The sequence below is a fragment of the Pleurodeles waltl genome, chromosome 6 (assembly GCF_031143425.1).
Source record: "Pleurodeles waltl isolate 20211129_DDA chromosome 6, aPleWal1.hap1.20221129, whole genome shotgun sequence".
NCBI classification, from domain to species: domain Eukaryota; kingdom Metazoa; phylum Chordata; class Amphibia; order Caudata; family Salamandridae; genus Pleurodeles; species Pleurodeles waltl.
This window is the reverse complement of record NC_090445.1, coordinates 1,507,888,885-1,507,908,790: the sequence shown is the minus strand read 5'-3', so window position 1 is coordinate 1,507,908,790 and position 19,906 is coordinate 1,507,888,885. Positions and strand designations below refer to the sequence as shown.

General features: G+C 42.2%; 1 protein-coding gene across 3 annotated transcripts in view; it reads right to left on the bottom strand.

Annotated features, from left to right (window-relative positions):
• FAAP20 (FA core complex associated protein 20) overlaps positions 1–19,906 on the bottom strand; it is a 103,775-nt gene that overhangs the window by 63,692 nt on the left and 20,177 nt on the right. Inside the window, exon 2 of one of the 3 annotated variants that reach the window (XM_069240995.1) lies at positions 9,900–9,966. The exons of the other annotated variants lie outside the window; for them this stretch is intronic. Within the exon in view, the coding sequence (XP_069097096.1) occupies positions 9,900–9,966 (67 nt within the window). The remainder of the gene's footprint in view (positions 1–9,899; positions 9,967–19,906) is intronic. 3 annotated transcript variants of the gene reach the window in all.

The window sequence follows — 19,906 nt, the reverse complement described above, 5'->3', positions numbered from 1 at the left end:
GGTATGTCCCAATAAAATGCCAAAATTGTGTTGAAAAATTAGGTTTTCTGATTCAAGTCTGCGTGTTCCTGAAAGCTGGGAAGATGGTGATTTTAGCACTGCAAAGCATTTTTTGAAGCCATTTTCAGGGGGCAAAACCGCATGCTTCTTCTCCCATTTTCCCATTTTTCTGTAAAAAACTGAATTTTAGCTATATGTTTGCTAATTTCTTGGTCTCCTCCAGGGGAAACCACAAACTCCTACCTTTCCCTAGGATATTGGGGAAAAAAGGATGCAAATTTGGCGTGGATAGATTATGTGGACAAGAAGTTATGAAGGCCTATGCACGAACTACCCCAAATAGCCAAAAAAGCACTCTGCACTTTGGGGGCAAGGCGGGGAGGGGGGCAACGCCCAGCAGCTAAGGAGTTAAGGAAAACATGCTGCATAAAAATAAAAAAAAAGGAAAAATAAAAAGATTGCTTTATTTAAAAGCAATCACAGACATGGTGGTCTGCTGAGCCCTACAGGCCACCATCCCTCTGATTATAGCCATTCACAACGGGTTGCAAATAGCGATTACGTAAGTGGGATTCGCAAATAATCGCAATAAGGTAATCGTTATTTGGAAAAATTATACATCTGGCCCTTAGTCCTTAATAAAAAAAAAAAAGTGAATTTGCTTCAGAATTTTAAATGTTAGCTGAGACATGTTTTTAAGAGACAAAGTGGGTTCGACTTGATAAGAGATAAAATGCCAACAGGCAAGTGATCATTTCTTGCCTGTTTCGAAATCATTTATGCTCGCCAAACCTTTTTTAATCCGTCCTTGAAGTTTTGCCAGCATAGTAAGAACAAGGTATTAAGTAAATAATAATAATAATACATAAGTAATAAAGCTGATATTGTTTGTTGAGAACTGGTATTCTTTCAACACTACCTGGATTAAAAACAATAGCATTGCAGCTGTTAGGAAAAAGTACACAAAAGTACTACATTTTGCTCTTGCATATCGGCGGTAGTTTAAGAAATAGTTTCTAGGTTGTGTCTACTTCAATTAGGATCTTGAGAAGGCTTGAATGATATCTATGTAACTACAAATGTTGGTCTCTAAAGCCATTTTTAGGGTTGAGCACAGGAACATTGTAAGGATTTTGGGGGTCCTGGGGCAAACTTACTTTGGGGCCCCCTGTTCAGGACAGCTTTGAATTTATAATTGAATTTCAGCTCTTTAATGTCTTTGGCCAGGTCAGACAGTGCACAGGCACACTCGTCCAAATTCTAAATGTGTTTACATCTAATATTCAGGGATAGTGATGTGTTTTCAATATTGTAACTAGGGCTCCCGGTGTTATGGTATTTATTTTTTTAACATTTCCATCTGTATTTATACATATTTATTTTTTGCTCAACCTATCTGTATTTATCCATATTTATTTAGTGTTTTGGGAATAAAAGGAGCTGTAAAATGGTATATTTCCACATTTATTTAACTGACAAGCATTCACACCTAGTTTGATGCCTGTCGCGTCTTCGCAAACTAAGAAGTCACATATAACACTACACCCACAGAAAAATCTGAGCATTATATACAAATATATGCAAACATGTGCCTGTATTTAAGGAAATTCCATCTTGTTTTTCAACTCCTCATGGTTGTATCTGCTCAGTTCTTGGTCTGGAATTCATGAAGGAAGGCATGGAGAGTTACTCAAAAGAATCACATGTTTTTGTATTTTTACGCTTTAAAAAATAAATACAGACAGAAACCATATTGTTTACTGTCTGTATTTATCTGTAAAATTCAGTGAAAACGGAAAACCGGGGGCCTTAATTGTAACATAGCAGCAGCTATCCAATATTACTGAAAATAATCTTTGACACCCTCCCATTTCTCACATGTGAGGTCCTGTTTTGTTCGAGATTTTTTTTTTTTATAGACGTTGTATGAAACAAACATTTCTCTTCACAATGTCTGTAACACACCCTCACACATCACCCACATTAAAAATAAATTAAAGTAAAACACTATTCAAAACAATCTTTTTAAGAATTATTCAAGGTCATGAGGGCAAAACTAGGCAGAAGAGAGCTGGCTTTATCCGAGGGCCCCTTGAAAGGCTGAGACCCTGGGCCATAGCCCTCTTTGCTTATGCCTTAAAACGTCTCTGGTCGAGCCAGTGACAGCAGGTGCTAGTGCATGTGTATCACTAGCGAGATGCTGTTGTACTTAGAAAGAGCTTGGAGTCCAACCGTGGGGTACCATTGGTTGGCTTGCGTGACACTCTTCTTTACAGCCTCATAATTCGTTACTGAAGGCCTTGTCATCATTTCTGTTCCCGTTCATGGAGCAGTGACCAAGCACTGATTGATTCAACTTAATCAGTACCTTCCGCTGCCCCAGACATGCTTGAGGTATTATTTTCTTCTTTTACTTTCTAGCACCCTGCAATCTGAAGGCATGAGACTGGCAAAAGAGTGCCCAGCAGGACAAAAAAAACAAACAGAAAAGTTGTAGTTTCTATAGTTAACTTTTTTTATTTTGCCAAGCTTTCTTTTCACACATCTTGTTTTTGCTCATTGATGCTGTTCTCAAAAGATGACTATTATTTTGTACTAAATACTGCAAAGCAACATCGTTTCATTCTTATGTTTAATTTTGGAAATTATACTTTATCACAACTGTGCAGTACGCCCCAATCCACCCCTCTCCAATCCAATCCGCCCCACTCACCCAAATCTACTCCACCCCAAACCAAAACAATCTGCCCCACTCCAATCCAAAGCAATCTGCCCCACTCCAATCAAAAGCAATCTGTCCCTCTCCAACCTGCCTCACTCCATTCCAAAACAATCTACCACTGCAATCCAAAGTAATCTGCCCCACTTCAATCAGCCCCACTCCAATCCAAAACAACCAGCCCCAATCTAGCACATCACACTCCAGACCGCTCGTTCCAATCCAGTACACCTCACCTCTATCCACCCTACTCAATCCCCGTTCACCCAACTCCATCCCACCACAATCCACCCCACACCAATCCAATCCACCCCAATTCAGACCAATACAACTCACCCCAATCTAATCATCGCCACTCCAATCCAATCTACCCCACTCCAATCCGCCACAATCCACCCCCACACCAATCCAATCCACCCCAATTCAGACCATTAGAACTCACCCCAATCCAACTGCACCACAGCAATCCAAGCCACCCCTCTCCAATCCAGTCTACCCCACTCCAATTCACCACAATCCAACTCACTTCAGTCCAATTCACCCCACTACAGTGCAACCCACCCAATTCCACTCCAACCCACCCCGAACCAACCCATCCCACTCCAAACCACCACACTCCATCCCACCTCACCACTCCAATACAGCCCACCCCAATTCAATCAAACCCAATCCACCCCACTGTAATCCTCCTAACTCAGTCCAGTCTAATCCACCCCACTCAACTTCACTCCAGTCAAAACCGCCCCAATGCAATCCACCCCACCCCAATTCACCCTACCATAGTCCTATCACTTCAGTCCAATCCATCTATCCAAATCCAATCTACTCACCCCACTCCAATCCCTCACCCCATTTCACCCCATTCTACTCAACTCCACAATACTCTCTGCCACTGAACTCTAATCCCCTCCATCCACTCTACAACTCCTCCACTCCATTCCACCAAGTTTTAGCTATACTGAACACCAGCCACTCTGATGTACAACATGGCAAAACAGATTGCTCAAGTCAATAGCTCTTGTTCGGGTGAGGTCTATTTGCTTTGCCAATGCTTGTTAGATCTGGCTCAGAGACCGCTTTAGAGATCCTAACAGTCTTGTGTGATTAAAAAAAAAAGCAAAAGAGGATTGGCAAAGGCAAAAGGACAGGTCTTAGCAAGGGATAACAAAGCTATTTTACATTACATGCTTTTGCTACAAAAAGAAAAGACAAAGCCACCTAAACATGGCCACTAAAAGCTTGCATCAAAAAAGAAAAATGTAAACAACATTCAGTGATGTAGTGTACGAAGTACACTATTGTTTCTGGTAGAAGTGACAATAAATAAGCAACCATTCAAAGAGCAGGCAGCTACTATTCTACCGAAACAACGTATTAACTTAAAACCAGAAACAGAAAATAAAATCACCAAATAACTGAACACTCAAAGCAAAATAAACAAACTGTATTTCACCCCTTAGCTGCTGGGCCTCCCACCCCCTTTCCCTCATCCCTCACCCCCCCCCATACCACCCCATCCTGAGCCGTTTTTTGGGGTGTTTGAGGTAGTTTGCGCTTAGGACTTTATAACTTTTTGTAAACATAAGATATCCACGTCAAGGTTGTGTCCTTTTTTTCCAACGTCCTAAAAGAAATTAGCCAAAATACAGTTCCAATTTGGGGTTGTTTCAGAAAAATGGGTAAAAGGGGGTGCAGAAGAAAGCATGTGTTTTTTTTCTTCTGAAGATGGCATGAACAAAGGCTTTGCAGTGCTAAAATCACCAACTTCCCAGCTTTCAGAAACACGAAGACTTAAATCAGAAAACCACATTTTCAACACAATTTTGGTATTTTACTGGGACATACCCCACTTTTACAATTTTTTGTGCTTTTAGCCTCCTTCCAGTTAGTGAAAGAAATGGGTGTGAAACCAAAGCTGGATCCCGGGACAGCTAAACATTTCTGAAAAGTAGACAAAATTCTGAATTCAGCACGGGGTTATTTGTGTAGATCCTACAAGGTTTTCCTACAGAAAATAACAGCTGAAATTTAAAGAAAAAAAGAAAAAAATGAAATTAAGATGAACAAAAAACATCCATTTCTGTCCATGTTTTCATCTATAACTTTTTCAAGCTATGGCAGATTTTTTAAAGCAATTTATTGTTATGTCTGCTGGACTATTCGGGTTGTGGGAATATATAGGGTTTGTAGGTTCATCAAAAACCCTAGGTACACCCAGAGCCAATAAATGAGCTACACCTTGCAAAGGGTTTTCATTGTATACCGGGTATACAGCAATTTATTTGGTGAAATATAGAGAGTCAAAAATAGGTATTAAGGAAACATTTGTATTTCCAAAATTGGCACCAGATAAGGTGCGGAGAAGCAGTGTTTATTTGCACATCTCTGAATTCCTGGGACCCCATAATAGCATGTCTATTACAGGGCATTTCTCAAACAGACTTTTTATTTATTTATTTTTTACACGTGGTCTTACTTTTGGAAGGAAAAAAATGTAGAGAAAGACAAGGGGCAATAACACTTGTTCTTCTATTCTGTGTTCCCCAAGTCTCCTGATACAAATAGTGCCTCACTTGTGTGGGTAGGCCTAGTGCATGCGACAGGAAACGCAACATGGACACATCACATTTTTACATTGAAATCTGACATGTTTTTTAGATAGTGCCTAGCTGTGGATTTTGGCCTCTAGCTCAGCCGGCACCTAGGGAAACCTACCAAACCTGTGCATTTTTTAAAACTAGACACTTAGGGGAATCCTGGGGTTCTTTAAATAAAAAATAAAAAAAGAGTCTTCCGATGCAACGTACCTGAGGATTTTTTTAACCCCCTCCCTGGTGTCGGACACCGGTCGTGACCCGCGCGAGAGGGGTTAATATATATATATATATATATATATATATATATATATATATATATATATATATATATATATATATATATATATATATATATATATTAAAAAAAACACAATTCAAATGTGTTTTTCACTGAAGGTAATGAAACTATATTTATGCAGGTGTGAACAAGGTGTATAGGCCTTATGCAAACACTCAATGTGAGGGCACCCAATCTCATGTAGGCTGTCCCTTTGCACCATGTTGTATGCATTGATGAGTGGAAGCAAAATGCCATCTCTTCATGCATAATATGTATGTTTTTTTTTGCAAAACAATAGTGTATCTGCATTAAAGGCTACATCACACACACTTCATGCATACACAAAAAACTCATCCTTTTCGTTTAAATTATATCTTCAGAATAGATTAGTTTAAAGGAAATAGTACCTTTTCGATGCCCTATGTTCCTGTGATGTGCATTGTAACCTAAAAGGGTTGCTATATCTTATTGAAGTAGAAGTACACACCTGCTAGGAAACACCTGTGCTATTCTATAAATACATTTTTAACAAAGTTTTTTTTATTTTTTATAACTAACATTTACGCCCACCACATTTATGAAGTGGCAAGTTTTCTTTTTATGAACCACAGCTTGCAGAAGTAAGACCGACTGGCTTTGACAATGACTGTTCAGTTTATAATCTCACATTTATCCACAATTTGTTTTATTTTGCAACCGTGAGTTGAAAAAGATGTTGCAAAAATGGATTATGTAATTTGGGTTGAGGGATTAAACTAAGTAAATCTTCAAGTTTCAAGTGAAACTACGAATAAAGTTCTATCCAATGTTTTGTTTTTATTTTTGTTATGTTTTATTGCCCTAGAAACAAGCTTCGGCAAAACCAAAAGGCCTTACCTGTGCAAGAGCTATTGGCTTTACCAATGTGTTTTAGCCACATTGTACACCAGCATGGCTGCTTTTAGTATGGCTAAATGTTAGTGGTGTAGAGGGGAGTGGGGTTAAGTGTCAGAGTAAACTGGCAAAGAGTGGAGTAGAGTGTTGTAGAATGGAGTGGCAGAGTGTCGTGCACTGGCATGGCATAGTGTGGAACCGCATAGAGTGGCAATGAATAGAATGTACAATTGTAGGGTGCATTGTGTGGGCTGTTGCAGATTATAGTGGCAGACTGCAGTGGGACTGAATGCAGTGGCATTGAATTCAGCAGCATTCAAGGCAGAGTCGTAGAATGCAGTGGCATAGATTAGAGTGGTGCACAGTAGAGTGCCGTGGGTAGTGGTGCAGAGCAGAGTCGAGTGGCATAGAGTGGTGCAGAGCAAAGTAGCGTTGAGAGGTGCTGAGTAAAGTATAGTGCCATGGAGCGCAGTGGCATAGTGGAGTAGTGCAGAGTGGAGCTGGGCAGAATTTAATGGCAGAGAATGAAGAAGTGCAGAGTGGAGTAGTGCAGTGTAGAGTGGCTTAGAGAGAGGTGGTGTAGAGTACAGTGAGGCAGAGTAGACTACAATGATGTACAGTGTGGTGACAGTGCAGTTGTGTAGAGTGCACTGGCGCAGAGTGCAGGGGTCAAGAGTAGAGTAGCATAGATTGGAGTGGGGAAGAGTAGATCGTTTCAGAGTAGAGTGAAGTGGTGATGAGTGGCGTTGTGCAGGGTAGAGTGCAGTTGTGTAGAGTGGAACAGAGTATAATGGCAGAGTAAATTGGTGTAGAGTGAAGTGATATAGAGTGCAGTGGTGCAGAGTAAATTAGAGAGACATACAGTGAATTGGCAAAGAGTGCAATGGTGTAGAGTGGCAAAGAGTGCATTGGCATAAAGTAGAGTGGTACAGGGTAGAGTAGAGAGGTGTAGTGTACAGGGTAGAGTAGAGAGGTGTAGTGTTAAGTGTAGTGGAGTAAAATGCGGTGGAGTGCAGTGGCGTAGAGTGGAGCAGAGTGCAGTGGCGTAAAGTGAAGTGGTGCAGAGTAGACTGCAGTGATGTGGAGTGGTGCAGAGTGTAGTGGAGCATTCTTGGTGTGGTAGCACACTGCCATTACACACAACACTTTTTAAAATTGAAATGGCCATTACATTTGCATTTTTACTAATAAAAACTATGCCATGTACAGGCGAAAATGTGTGGAGACTGCATCACCGAATGTAATGATTTGTTTTGATCATATTAAAGCATTTGTTTCCAACACACTTCAGAAATAACAAAAAATGTGCTTCACTTGTGTTCCTAATTCGAATATATTCTGAATTACGTGCACAGTTCATTTAAATGTTGTAGTGTGCTAGAGAAAACCTCTTTCCTACCCCGAGTATCCAGCAAGATTGTCATATAAATCCTCTCACTTTGAAGTCAGAGAAGGAGAAGTTAACACGTGCCCTCGGAAGACAGCACCTGACATTTGACCTTGGTCTTTGAATACACAACAAATGTTAGGAGATTTGGCAAGATTTGCAGGCCTGTTTACAGAAACGGAGCACTTGGAAGGATAACAATGCTGTAATTAAGTTTGGGCATGGGAAGATACGAATGTAAGCTGGACAGCCTAAAACAAATAAAGCCAGCAAATGGAAAGCTCGAAAATGTGAGTTACAACCACAAAGCCAATGACAGGCAATGGGCAAAATGCATTCCTAGGTCAGCTTTCTCAATGTCCCCAAGATATCTTTAGCAAACTAGACAGCTGTGCAGTCTGTAGGCTGCGACCTAAATAAAGGACACAAAACCTCAAGACATGTTGTAGATTGATAAAGTTCACCTAAAGAACAAATGTTACAATTATTTTTTTGCCCAATTACAGTCATGAGGAAATTGCATATATATATATAATTATTTTGCCTTCTACGAAGATACGCTCCAGACATGCACAATCACATTCTTCCAACTATGAAGTACTATTTGAAATTACCACCCTCCTATCACTAGCTCAATAGCTTTGGGAATACAATGAAAGTTATAATGTAATATCATCCACCATTTTTACTCAAGGTATTGCTTTGGGCTCACAGGACAGCAGAATGGCATGGGGTGCAGTAGCAGCTGGTGAATTTAAAAAGTGGGGATGCTATCAGACGAAAGGTCATTTTGCTGGAATACGCTTACAACATCTCAACAACAGCTTTTATAAATCTGTAGTCAGGACTTAAATTAGTGCATTTAAGGCTCGTACTGGCGCTCCCTGTTTATTTGTCGGGTCACCCACAACTGTTGTTTGCTACTCTTAAGCCGCATTTCGAACAATCACGCATACAAAACAAACACTCACACGCACTTACAAACACACACAGTGACGTACGCTTGCAGACAGACACACAAAACATAAGTATGCTCTCACTCAAACACACAACATGGAGGCTTATCTGGGGTAGCCCTCAAAGCACAGTTTCCTCTGCACAAAAATTCCCAACTTTCAGATTGAACAAACAAGGTGATAGAGCGAGGCTCACACCCGTATATCAAATCAGAAGCTCAGATAAGACTGAAGGCTATCCTCTTTCTTCATCATGGCTTCCGATGGGGCATAAGGGCGCATGACTGACAGGCCCCAAATCTCCATTAAATGACATGCTGCACTGCCTGGTGCCAGTGCAGCATGTCAAATATGTATTGCGTTTGTGAAAGGACAGGCTGTAACACACCACCCTGACAAATGAGCAATACAGCCAAGGGGAGCTCTCTTCTGGTGCACAGTGATATTGCAGCTTTTACATGTAAACAAAATCTGTGAGGTCGTTTAATTACATGCAAAAGCTGTAATATTTTAAGCAATGAAATATGAGTGAATTGTGATTGTGGGGGGCTACCGCCCTTCTGGCCCTTATGGAGGAGCAGCCCCTGATGCAGCACACCAAATTCATCCCAATGGCTTTTCTTTATTCAAGTAGGATGGGAAGAAGGCTCGCACATCTCGTTGATACACCAAATCACAAACCATTCAGAATAATTTTGATGAGGACCTGTTACCTGTAACATATCGCCTATTTTGGTAAGCAATGGTTCCAGGGCCAACAATGTCCTGTCTATCTGAGGCCTACTATAAGTAAACAAACAACGCCAACAAAGGCTCACAAATTTTGTTTCCCTCACCCTCTTAATCAAAGCGGATCACGCTCTCACAGAGGAAATCCATGACCGGTTAAAAAATTATTCTCCAGCTGGGTGCCACAAGACACTGGCCATCCAGAGAGGGGAATAATCTCCTTGGTTTCATTAGAATGTAATACACTATGTTCAAGAAATTACGATCAATTATTCGATACCTATTTACAGAAATGTATTTTAAGCTTGACAAAGCATAAGAACCAGGAAGTAAGCCCCAACCCTAATTTTAAGAGTACCTTCAAATTGAATGGCTACTTCACGAAATAAAACACTTTTTTCCATGTCCAAGAATAATGCTGCAGCCTGAAGGACAGAGTAAAAAAAAGGTGCACAGATTATTCATTTTGAAGCTACCCAGAACAAATCCAGAAAGATCTGGCAGAAATAGGAGATTAATGGGTACTGCCTAGAACATTAAGCAAGATTTTGACAAAGGTACCACTTTAATTGCACAACTATCTACAGTAAAAAAAAGAAGCTATTTTGCAGACCGCTGGTTCCTGCTAAATCTAAAAAGTTGAAACCAAATGTCTGCCAAGCAGAAAGAAAGGAGATGGGATTACTCCACTGAACTAAAAAAAATTGCCTAATTGGAGGGAGGGGTGGAAATCGCGGCCTACAAATGCGATTCAAGAAAAGCCGAGAGATAATTTTCTTTAAAAAAAAAAAAAAAAAAAATGTATTAGAGAGGCTCCCAAACTATTTAAACAAATCTTACAAATCATAATGAAACCACTACCATCCAAGGTCAATGCATACCATCCATAGAAGTGTGTGAAGATATCTCAGTTCTTCAAGGAAAACAGCACTAACACTCAGGAGAACATTCCCAACAAAACACTCTTGTTGCCTGAAAATTGTAATCTAGAATTCATGACTTAACAAGTGCCCACTTCACCTATCTGAACTGACTACAGAAGCAAAATTATAGCTATTGTCTCTGGAACATGTCTATTTTGCTTCCCAAAGAACTTATATCTAGTAAAATTCCTAACAAAAAAACTACCACTGTTGAACACTTTAAGACGAGCCATTCGTCCTTTTGTCAAGAAAATTTGCGATGGAAAACTACTGCATAAAAAAAACTTGTGTAGCAGAGGATTAGGTAATTTTTTGGTTTCCCTTTTCAATTGTATGCGTAAAGGAATAGGAAAACTGGGTTTCACTGAAATTTCAAAAATTTGCAAAGGACAAGCGACTGCTTAATCCATTTCAAGCAAGATTTAGGACAGTTTGTAGCACCAAAATCGTAATATTCTCAGTATTGGACTATCTACTCAAACTGGTAGATGATGATAGTGTCATATTCACGATTTTACTACATCCCTCAGTCACGTTCAACACCGTCCTACAATAGTCCATGGGAGACACGCTGTTCACTGGTACAGTTCAAAAATGGACTTTGTATAGGTTGAGAACATTCAGCCATAGTGTCCCACATGGTTCCAACTGTCTCAACTGTCATTTAATCTGTGGATGCAGCCCTTACCCACATTGCTTTATCACTATGGGGCCAACATTTACATAAATGTGAGCTACACTCAGCTCATTTGATTTTGGGGTATCTTGGTTCGTTCAAGGTCCTCGCCTATCAGTAAAGATCAACAGGCCCTCAAAAATTGCCTCATTGCCACCCATGGAAGGGGTGTCCACTAACCTTTTAAGTTCGACCCGACAAACATGAAGATGCCATCTGTGCCTGATCAGTGACATCCCATGGCCTGATCCTTGGGGCCCACGTCCTGTCCCAACAAGCTTGGGTAGAAATCCCGGAATCTATACAGATTCTTCCTCAAAATTATAAATCCTGGCTGCAAAGGCAGTCTACACGTGCTTTGTACAGTTGTGAGTTTTTCAAATAATTTTAACTTACACTGAATCCCACCTCTACATTCCAATGCTGAATGCCTTGTTTTAGTCGAGATTTTAATTTGACCTTGCAAAATTAGACTTTCTAGCATCCCCGGTTAAGCTGATTCACTAGCTTTAGCTGGTGCAAAATGGTGTAGCCTGTCATCGGGACTGGCCAGAGGTCAGCACTTATCATCCGTCGTGAAATCTCTTCTCTGACTACCTTTTTGGGGTTGTGCTCAAAGTGATGATCGTGTATTAGAAGATGCAGTGTTCTCTGTCAGAAGTTGAATACTGGACAAAAATAAGGAACTGCAATGAAGCTCAAGAAATAACCAGTGGCCTAGATTAATTCAAGCATTCCTTTTTACTTCTCAAAGTGTGATGGGTATGTCCAGACATGGTTTCAGTGTGTACTGGATCATTGGACATCTACTGCACATCACTGATGAGACCCAAAAAGGCTGAAATTAGTCTGGTGCTGCTTTTGTGCCCAGCTGAACGTGGGGGACATGGGGGCTAGCATAATAGTTTGTTCTGGATTGTGCCTGCTGGAGCAGGAACAAGGTGGATATGCGCATGACTGGTCTCTGACTTGGATCGAAGGTCGTTCCTGTGAAACAAAGAACTCAGTTCAAAACATTGTGCCACATCCACAATGCTTTGCACTACCTTGTGCATGGCAGTGGCGTAACGTTAGCCGCCGCCACCCGCCCCCCCCCCAGTGCCAGGGGGGGGGGGGGGTGGGGGTGAGCTCCAGGGTGCTCCTGCAACACCATACACTGACTGGGTCTGGCAGGTGTTATATGGTGGCCAGCGGAGGGGGTGGCCCTCCATGTACTGTGCTGGGGGACCTCAAGTTTCGTTACACCACTGATGCACGGATACCTTTCCAAAATACTGCAGCCTTACGAACCCTGCAAGAGCTGAATGCCAGGCATCCCATCATAATGTGCCTGCTTCACAGCCTTAGTGATGTAAACGAATCAGCAGCTGACCACTTTTGTGCAAATTCTCACTGCAAACCAACCTCCTGTACACACATGACTCAAAAAAGAGCTCTTGAAGTTATGCAGAAGTCTAAAGACTCCGCTTTGACTAAAGCTTCCCTTCAACCCCAGATCCAATGTACATCATTCTAGTTAGATGCTTAAAAAGCCACCCCTCTAGCTATACTAAGCCCTGTGCACACCTTGCTTCATCCTTCTCCAGGCCTTTAGATTGTATGCGAAGTGGCCACTTGCATTCACGCTAGAGTAAGGTGGTGTCTTGTCCTGTGACTCCGTCATTATGTCTTTCCACTCAAAGCGCCAAAATGGCTGCTATCACAAGCATTACAAAGTAAATAAATGAATAGACAAATAAGGGGTACCTATCAAGTCTAAGCATGAAGAGGTGTTGGAAAAGGTTATAATAAGTGTACGAGATATGCAGACACTGATAAATGCTGATGCCTTAGCTCTTTCCAGAGAGGCAAGTGCTGGTAGAGCACCACGGACATGGTAATAATACTCCTAGGCAACACTACAGAAACTGCGAGTAGCTGGAGGTGGAACTCGTGCAAGATTTAGGATTTTCCCATGACTGAATAAGACAGGCAAAGGAAGTAAAGAATTTAGAACGCAGTGAAAAACTAACAGATGAAGATTCAGTGTACAGTCAAAGGGGCTTTTTACAACACTGGTCTAAATTCTGTAGTGTAGACTACAAAGAAATGTTTTTTCTATATGCAGGAGGCCCTAATGTGAAGTCAGAACAGAGTGGATCCCTGGAAATGTGCCTTTTGCGTGGATGCCAGAGATGAAGTGTGGAAACATAACAAACGGTCTCTGTGCATGCACACATGAGAAACACTGTGTATTAGTACTGTGCACAGAAAGTTCCTAGACACCACCACTTAGCACTGACTATTTTGCGGAAGCAATGTTCCTTCAGTTCCATTGTGAGGCTATGCCTCACGGTGGATACGATTCTTCCACACAAGGAAATTCTACAGCTGCCTCCATTCTCCCACCGGACCTGCATCTACAGAAGGGAAACTTAAGGGATAATTGATGCTTTAACTACAGATCTGGCACAGAAAATTGGAGAACGATGGGAAAGAGCACAAGTTCGACAAGAAAATAAGATGGTGGTAATGGAGGAGCTGTGATGCTCATGTATAGAAATGAGACCTTGGTGCACCTTTTTAAGTGTAGGTAACTGTGTGATGGAAATATTGGACCTCAGCTTAAGGAAAGTAGGGTCATTCTTTAATCTACCATTTTACCCAATACGGGACATGTGCAGTATCCAAACAGTCGAAAACGTAAACAAGTGATTTAACTGATATAGATAGAATACTTTGGTCATAACTGAGCAAAATATGAGTAATACAAATATTTTATCTTTATATGCCTATCACAACACACATTTGGCACCCATTTCAGAGCAATAATTTGTCTTGCTGTTTCAGTATGAATTACTTTGCCTCCTAGGCTTAAACCAAAACCAGAACTTTGGTTTGGCTCGCCCTAAAAGTTTTGCGACTCGCCCAACTTTAACATGTGTAAAGGTGTGTTTTAGGGTACGGTCACTCGATATGAGGAATATACATTCTGATCCTTAAACTATACCTCCCTTAGGGAATGACTGTCATATTGAGCAGTCATCCGTTGGTACAGACCTCAGTGAGATCTGCTTAGCCTGTATCAAAAATCTAGACTTACTGGAAAGTAATCAGAACAAAACCGCAATATGTACAATTGTTGTATGATCAAACTGCACAAACCAGCACTGATTATACCACATCATCTAAAGCTGCGAAGTAGTTTTGGTGTGAAAAAACAATGCCGACTGGCAATGCTGCCACAAGGAGTGCATGCTAAGTCCTTTCTTCAAGATGTACTCTTTATTGTGTATCGTAACACTATCAGATGCCTAGGACAGGTCTAGATAAACTGTTCACAATTTCACTGGAATCCATCAAATCTCCATCAAGGCTTTATAAACGGATATAAACCATTTCCCAGGTAGTTTCCGGGCTAAGGATATGACACCACAAGGTTCTACATACACACAGACCAAGGTCAGGTTAACGCCTGCATACGCGGGCTCCAGAAGTTTGATCCTGATGGCAAAATTCATTTAATCGCAACACCTTTGGACCTACTGTTCCACATTTGTAAAAGCACTTTAAGGATGATACTAGCTGTTTGTGGCTGTTTACATAAACCTAAAATAAAATAAATTGGAAAACTGTCATTTTAGCGAGCTGTGGGGGCAAAACTGGCTCCTTCTTTGACAACTATGACAATATCCTGGCATTTCGATTTCTGTCAATAACACTCATTGTGTTAGGCACCTTTAACTTCGATCTTACCAATAACAAACACAAGATCCTATTCAGCCCGTTTCTCACAGACTCCTGTATATAAAAACTCTCTCCTCCTTCACTACACGCTCACATGGTGATCCACTTGATATTATTTCTACAACACTCACCCACCACCTATCAGCTCATTTTCCTCTGACTATGTGGTCGTACACCAGTCAGATTCTAGCCATTCCCTAGGACTGCGTCATCAACACTCTTCTCACCCTAGGACTCATTCATCCATTTCAACGTAACATTTTGCCCCCACATCTCTTCTAAAATCTAAGGCCTAAAACGGACCTTTCAACTCTCCTCTTACGGCCACGTTTTGCCTCCTACATTACTCCAACCCTTCTCAATCTCTTTGACTGAGCTCAAACGCCTCCTACATATCTACCGCTAAACAAACACACTTACTCAAAGTCAGCAGTTCATCATGTACAACACCGGATATGTTAAGTCTCCAAATACTTAATGTCTGGGCTCTCTCCTCACGTCCTATTATGCAAGATCTCTCTAATCACTCTCTTAACACAAGCATTTATTAACCGGCTTGCTTAAAACCTGCAGTGCCCCTACCTCTACCAACGCACGCAGACCGTTCAGTATTTCTAAACTCTCTACTCAAATTCTTCAAAACAAATTGAGTGATTACAGTTTCAGGACAGAGCTACCTTCTTCACTGCTCATATCCTGCCACACCCATTAAATCCAGTCCCTTGCTATGCATTACACCAGACATCGTCCTCTCCCGCATATCAAACTTCATTACCTCAGCTCATCCCAATGACTTCTTCTGTTATCCCACTTCCCAATCTCTGTGGTGTATTTGGTCCTGTCCCTCCTAGCTAATTTTGGTATCTCAGACTTTGCACTAAACGGGTTTGCACCCTACCTCTCTGATCACTCCTAGTTTCTTAGGCTCATAACTCCCTAGTTTCTTCGTGCTCATAACTCCCCAACCCTGCAATAAGGTGTTATTCAATACATTGTCTCCTGGCTGCTGTGCTTTTCTCTCTACGTCTTGTCTCTTTGCAAAGTCGTCAATTCCTCGGGATTTGCCTGCCATTTTCTGATGATGATACCCAACTCACTTTACACATTCACTCCTGACCTAGACCCACATCTGTCTCTATGTGCCTCACAGTCAGTCACCAGACAGCTATTCGATCAGTCTGAAATCATGCAAAACTGATATAATTACATTTCTGCGTTGCTAGCATGTTCATCCTTTCCTTATCCAATTTTCCTTTCAACACTCTCAGTCGGAAACCTTGAACCACATTTTAACCGCTCTACAAGCAAGGAAACATTCATAACCAAGACAGTCACTTTAACCAGATTTTAATTACTGAACGTTCGGAAAAATCCGCACATGCATATCCTTCCACACAAACAAGGCCCCAATATTCTTTCTTTTCATTAGAAAATACTTTTGCCATGAGAGGGCTGTACAATGGTTCTAAAAACAATCCTATCCCAGACCACTGGCACCAAGTCAGCTACTTGTCGGCTAAGAATACATTTTGTACCAGCTACTGATCCTGGTTATCAAAGCCATATATAGCTCCCCCCACCGAACTACCAGCCTTCAAACTCGAGTTAATACACCCCGACTAGTAGCCTACATGCAGTTATTCTTAAACTCTTGATCACATCTAAGCCTTCATATTCGTCATCCACATCCCAGCCATTCTATTTACCAGGACACCTCCACTGAACACCATCTGCTGAAATATGCAATGACTCTGCTCACCTCGCCCAGGATCACTCACAAAGAACACCTCATATCACAAGATCATAAGAAATCCACCCACACCCTTACCATACTTCTGCATTGAATCAGAGATTAGTTATAGGTCTTACGATTAAAAATTATTTATGTCACGTCTATGTTGATCATCCACGAGCCATCATGTCCAGGAGTATCTTCTCTATAGGTTACTATTCCAAAAAGCTATCTGATCCATGTACTGGTAAGCTAATGTCTAGACCGGTTCTTGTCAAAACTAACAAGTAACCAAAGGAAAATAGTTTGAGTCTGTGCATTTGTGCAAAACCTGAATAGGTCTCTGTTAGACCTGACAGCCTTAGGGTGGTCACCCCTAACTTTTTGCCTACCTCCCTCCACTTTTTGGACACTATTTTTGCTGGCTTTTAGACTCTGCGCACTTTACCACTGCTAACCAGTGCTAAAGTGCATATGCTCTCTCCCTTAAAACATGGTAACTTTGAATCATACCTGATTGGACTATTTAATTTACTTATAAGTCCCTAGTAATGTGCACTCTCTGTGCCTAGGGCCTGTAGATTAAATGCTACTAGTGGGCCTGCAGCACTGGTTGTGCCAACCACTTAAGTAGCCCCTTTCCTTGTCTCAGGCCTGCCACTGCAAGGCCTGTGTGTGCAGTTTCACTGGCACCTCGACTTGGCATTTAACAGTACTTGCCAAGCCTAAACCTCCCCTTTCTCCACATATAAGTCACCTCTAATGTGTGCCCTAGGTAACCCCTAGAGCAGGGTGCTGTGTGGGTGAAAGGCAGGACATGTACCTGTGTAGTTTACATGTCCTGGTAGTGTTTTTGCACTACTGTGAGGCCTGCTCCCTTCATAGGCTAACATTGGGGCTGCCCTCATACAGTATTGAAGTGGTAGCTGCTGATCTGAAAGGAGTAGGAAGGTCATATTTAGTATGGCCAGAATGGTAATATAAAATCCTGCTGACTGGTGAAGTTGGATTTAATATTACTATTCTAGAAATGCCACTTTTAGAAAGTGAGCATTTCTTTGCACTTAAATCTTTCTGTGCCTTACAATCCACGTCTGGCTGGGCTTAGTTGACAGCTCCTGGTGCATTCACTCAGACACACCCCAAACACAGGGTACTCAGCCTCACTTGCATACATCTGCATTTTGAATGGGTCTTCCTGGGCTGGGAGGGTGGAGGGCCTGCTCTCACACAAAGGACTGCCACTCCCCCTACTGGGACCCTGGCAGACAGGATTGAACTGAAAGGGGACCTGGTGCACTTCTTAGCCACTCTTTGAAGTCTCCCCCACTTCAAAGGCACATTTGGGTATAAAACAGGGCCTCTGCCCTACCTCATCAGACACTTGCTGGAGAAGAACCCTGAACCAGAAACTACATCCTGCCAAGAAGAACTGCCTGGCTGCTCAAAGGACTCACCTGTCTGCTTTCTACAAAGGACTGCTGCCTTGCTGTTGGCCTGCTGCCTTGCTGAACTCTTGTCTGGCTGTGAAAGTGCTCTCCAAGGGCTTGGAAGTCTCAGGACCAAAAAGACTTCTCTTTTTCACTTGGACGCTCCGTGCGCCAAAATTTTCGACGCCCAGCTTGTTCCGTGGCGAGAAAAACGCCGCACACAGACGCTGATCGACGCAACGCCTTCGGGACGACCGGAACTTCGACGCACGGTTTCGCAAGGACAACGCTGCCCGACCTCCAGAGGAGAAATCGACGCGACGCCTGCCGTGAGATCGAAATTTCGATGCGCAGCCCCGCAGAATGACGCGCAGCTGGAAAACAAGCAGGAAAATCCACGCACAGACCCGGGACATCTGGTAATCCCCGCGATCCACAGAAAGAGACTGTCCGCGCGCCGGAAAACGACGCATGACTTCCCCGCGTGAAAAATAACGACGCAAGTCCGTGTGTGCTGGGGAGAAATCGACGCACACCCCCTTTTTCCACGCATCTCTTCTTCTGTGGCCCTCTGAGGAGATTTTCCACTCCAAACCAGGTACTTTGTGCTTGAAAGAGACTTTGTTTGCTTTTTAAAGACTTAAGATACTTTATATCACTTTTCAGTGATATCTCTACAAATTCACATTGCAACTTTATTCGTTTTGACCTACAATTATCCCGATAAATATTATATATTTTTCTAAACACTGTGTGGTGTATTTTTGTGGTGCTATATGGTGGTATTGTATGATTTATTGCACAAATACTTTACACATTGCCTTCTAAGTTAAGCCTGACTGCTCGTGCCAAGCTACCAGAGGGTGGGCACAGGATAATCTTGGATTGTGTGTGACTTACCCTGACTAGAGTGAGGGCTTTTGCTTGGACAGGGGGTAACCTGCCTGCCAACCAAAAACCCAATTTCTAACATTGGTGATCAGCGGTGAGGATAGGACTTGTGTTTGTGCAGTGACATACAGTAGCTAAGTATTTCACTACCTACCCACAGTTGAAGGTCAACTTGATTTTTATCTCTTTTTGCAAAATTTCGTTTTTTTTCTTCCTGACAATTTTCAAAAACTAAATCCTCACTCAACATGCCTCTGACTGGGTCTCAAATGGGAGACTTTGACCTAGTCCTGTTGGATACATATACAGTCAAACAGCTAAGAGGGTTCTGCAGGGCAATGAGGGTGCCCACCCAAGGGTCCTCCAAAAAGGAGGACTTTCAAGTGGCGCTGAGGGCCTGGGCAGAAGCCCATTTAGACGAGGATGATGAGGAAGAGGAACCAGAAAATGGCCCTTCAGAGGATTTGTTGCTATCTGTGGATGATGTTACCACTGCAATTGTGCCCCCTTCCAGACCAGGGAGCAGTGTCTCTGTGCAAAGCCTGACCGGAGAGGAAAGGGAGTTCCAATTGCAAATGGCAAAACTGAAAATTGAGGCTCAACAGGAGGAAAGAAGGGCTGAGAGAGAAGCCAAGCAAGCTGAGGCTGAAAGAGCAGCCAAACAAATTGAAGCTGAAAGAGAAGCCAAACAAGCTGAAGCTGAAAGAGCAGCCAAACAGGTGGAAGCTGAGAGAGCTTTGGCTGAAAATAAACTATTGTTGGCTCATGAACTGAGTCTCAAGGAGCTGGAGATCAAGGCGAGACAGTCTGAATCCAGCAATAATGGTGGCAGCATACAGACAGGACCTGCTGGAGAAAAGAAGGTTCGTATACCCAAAAATGTGGTGCCCAGTTTTGTGGTGGGAGATGACATAGATAAATGGTTAGCTGCTTATGAAGTTGCACTAAGGGCTCATGAGGTTCCTGAAGGGCAATGGGGCGTAGCTA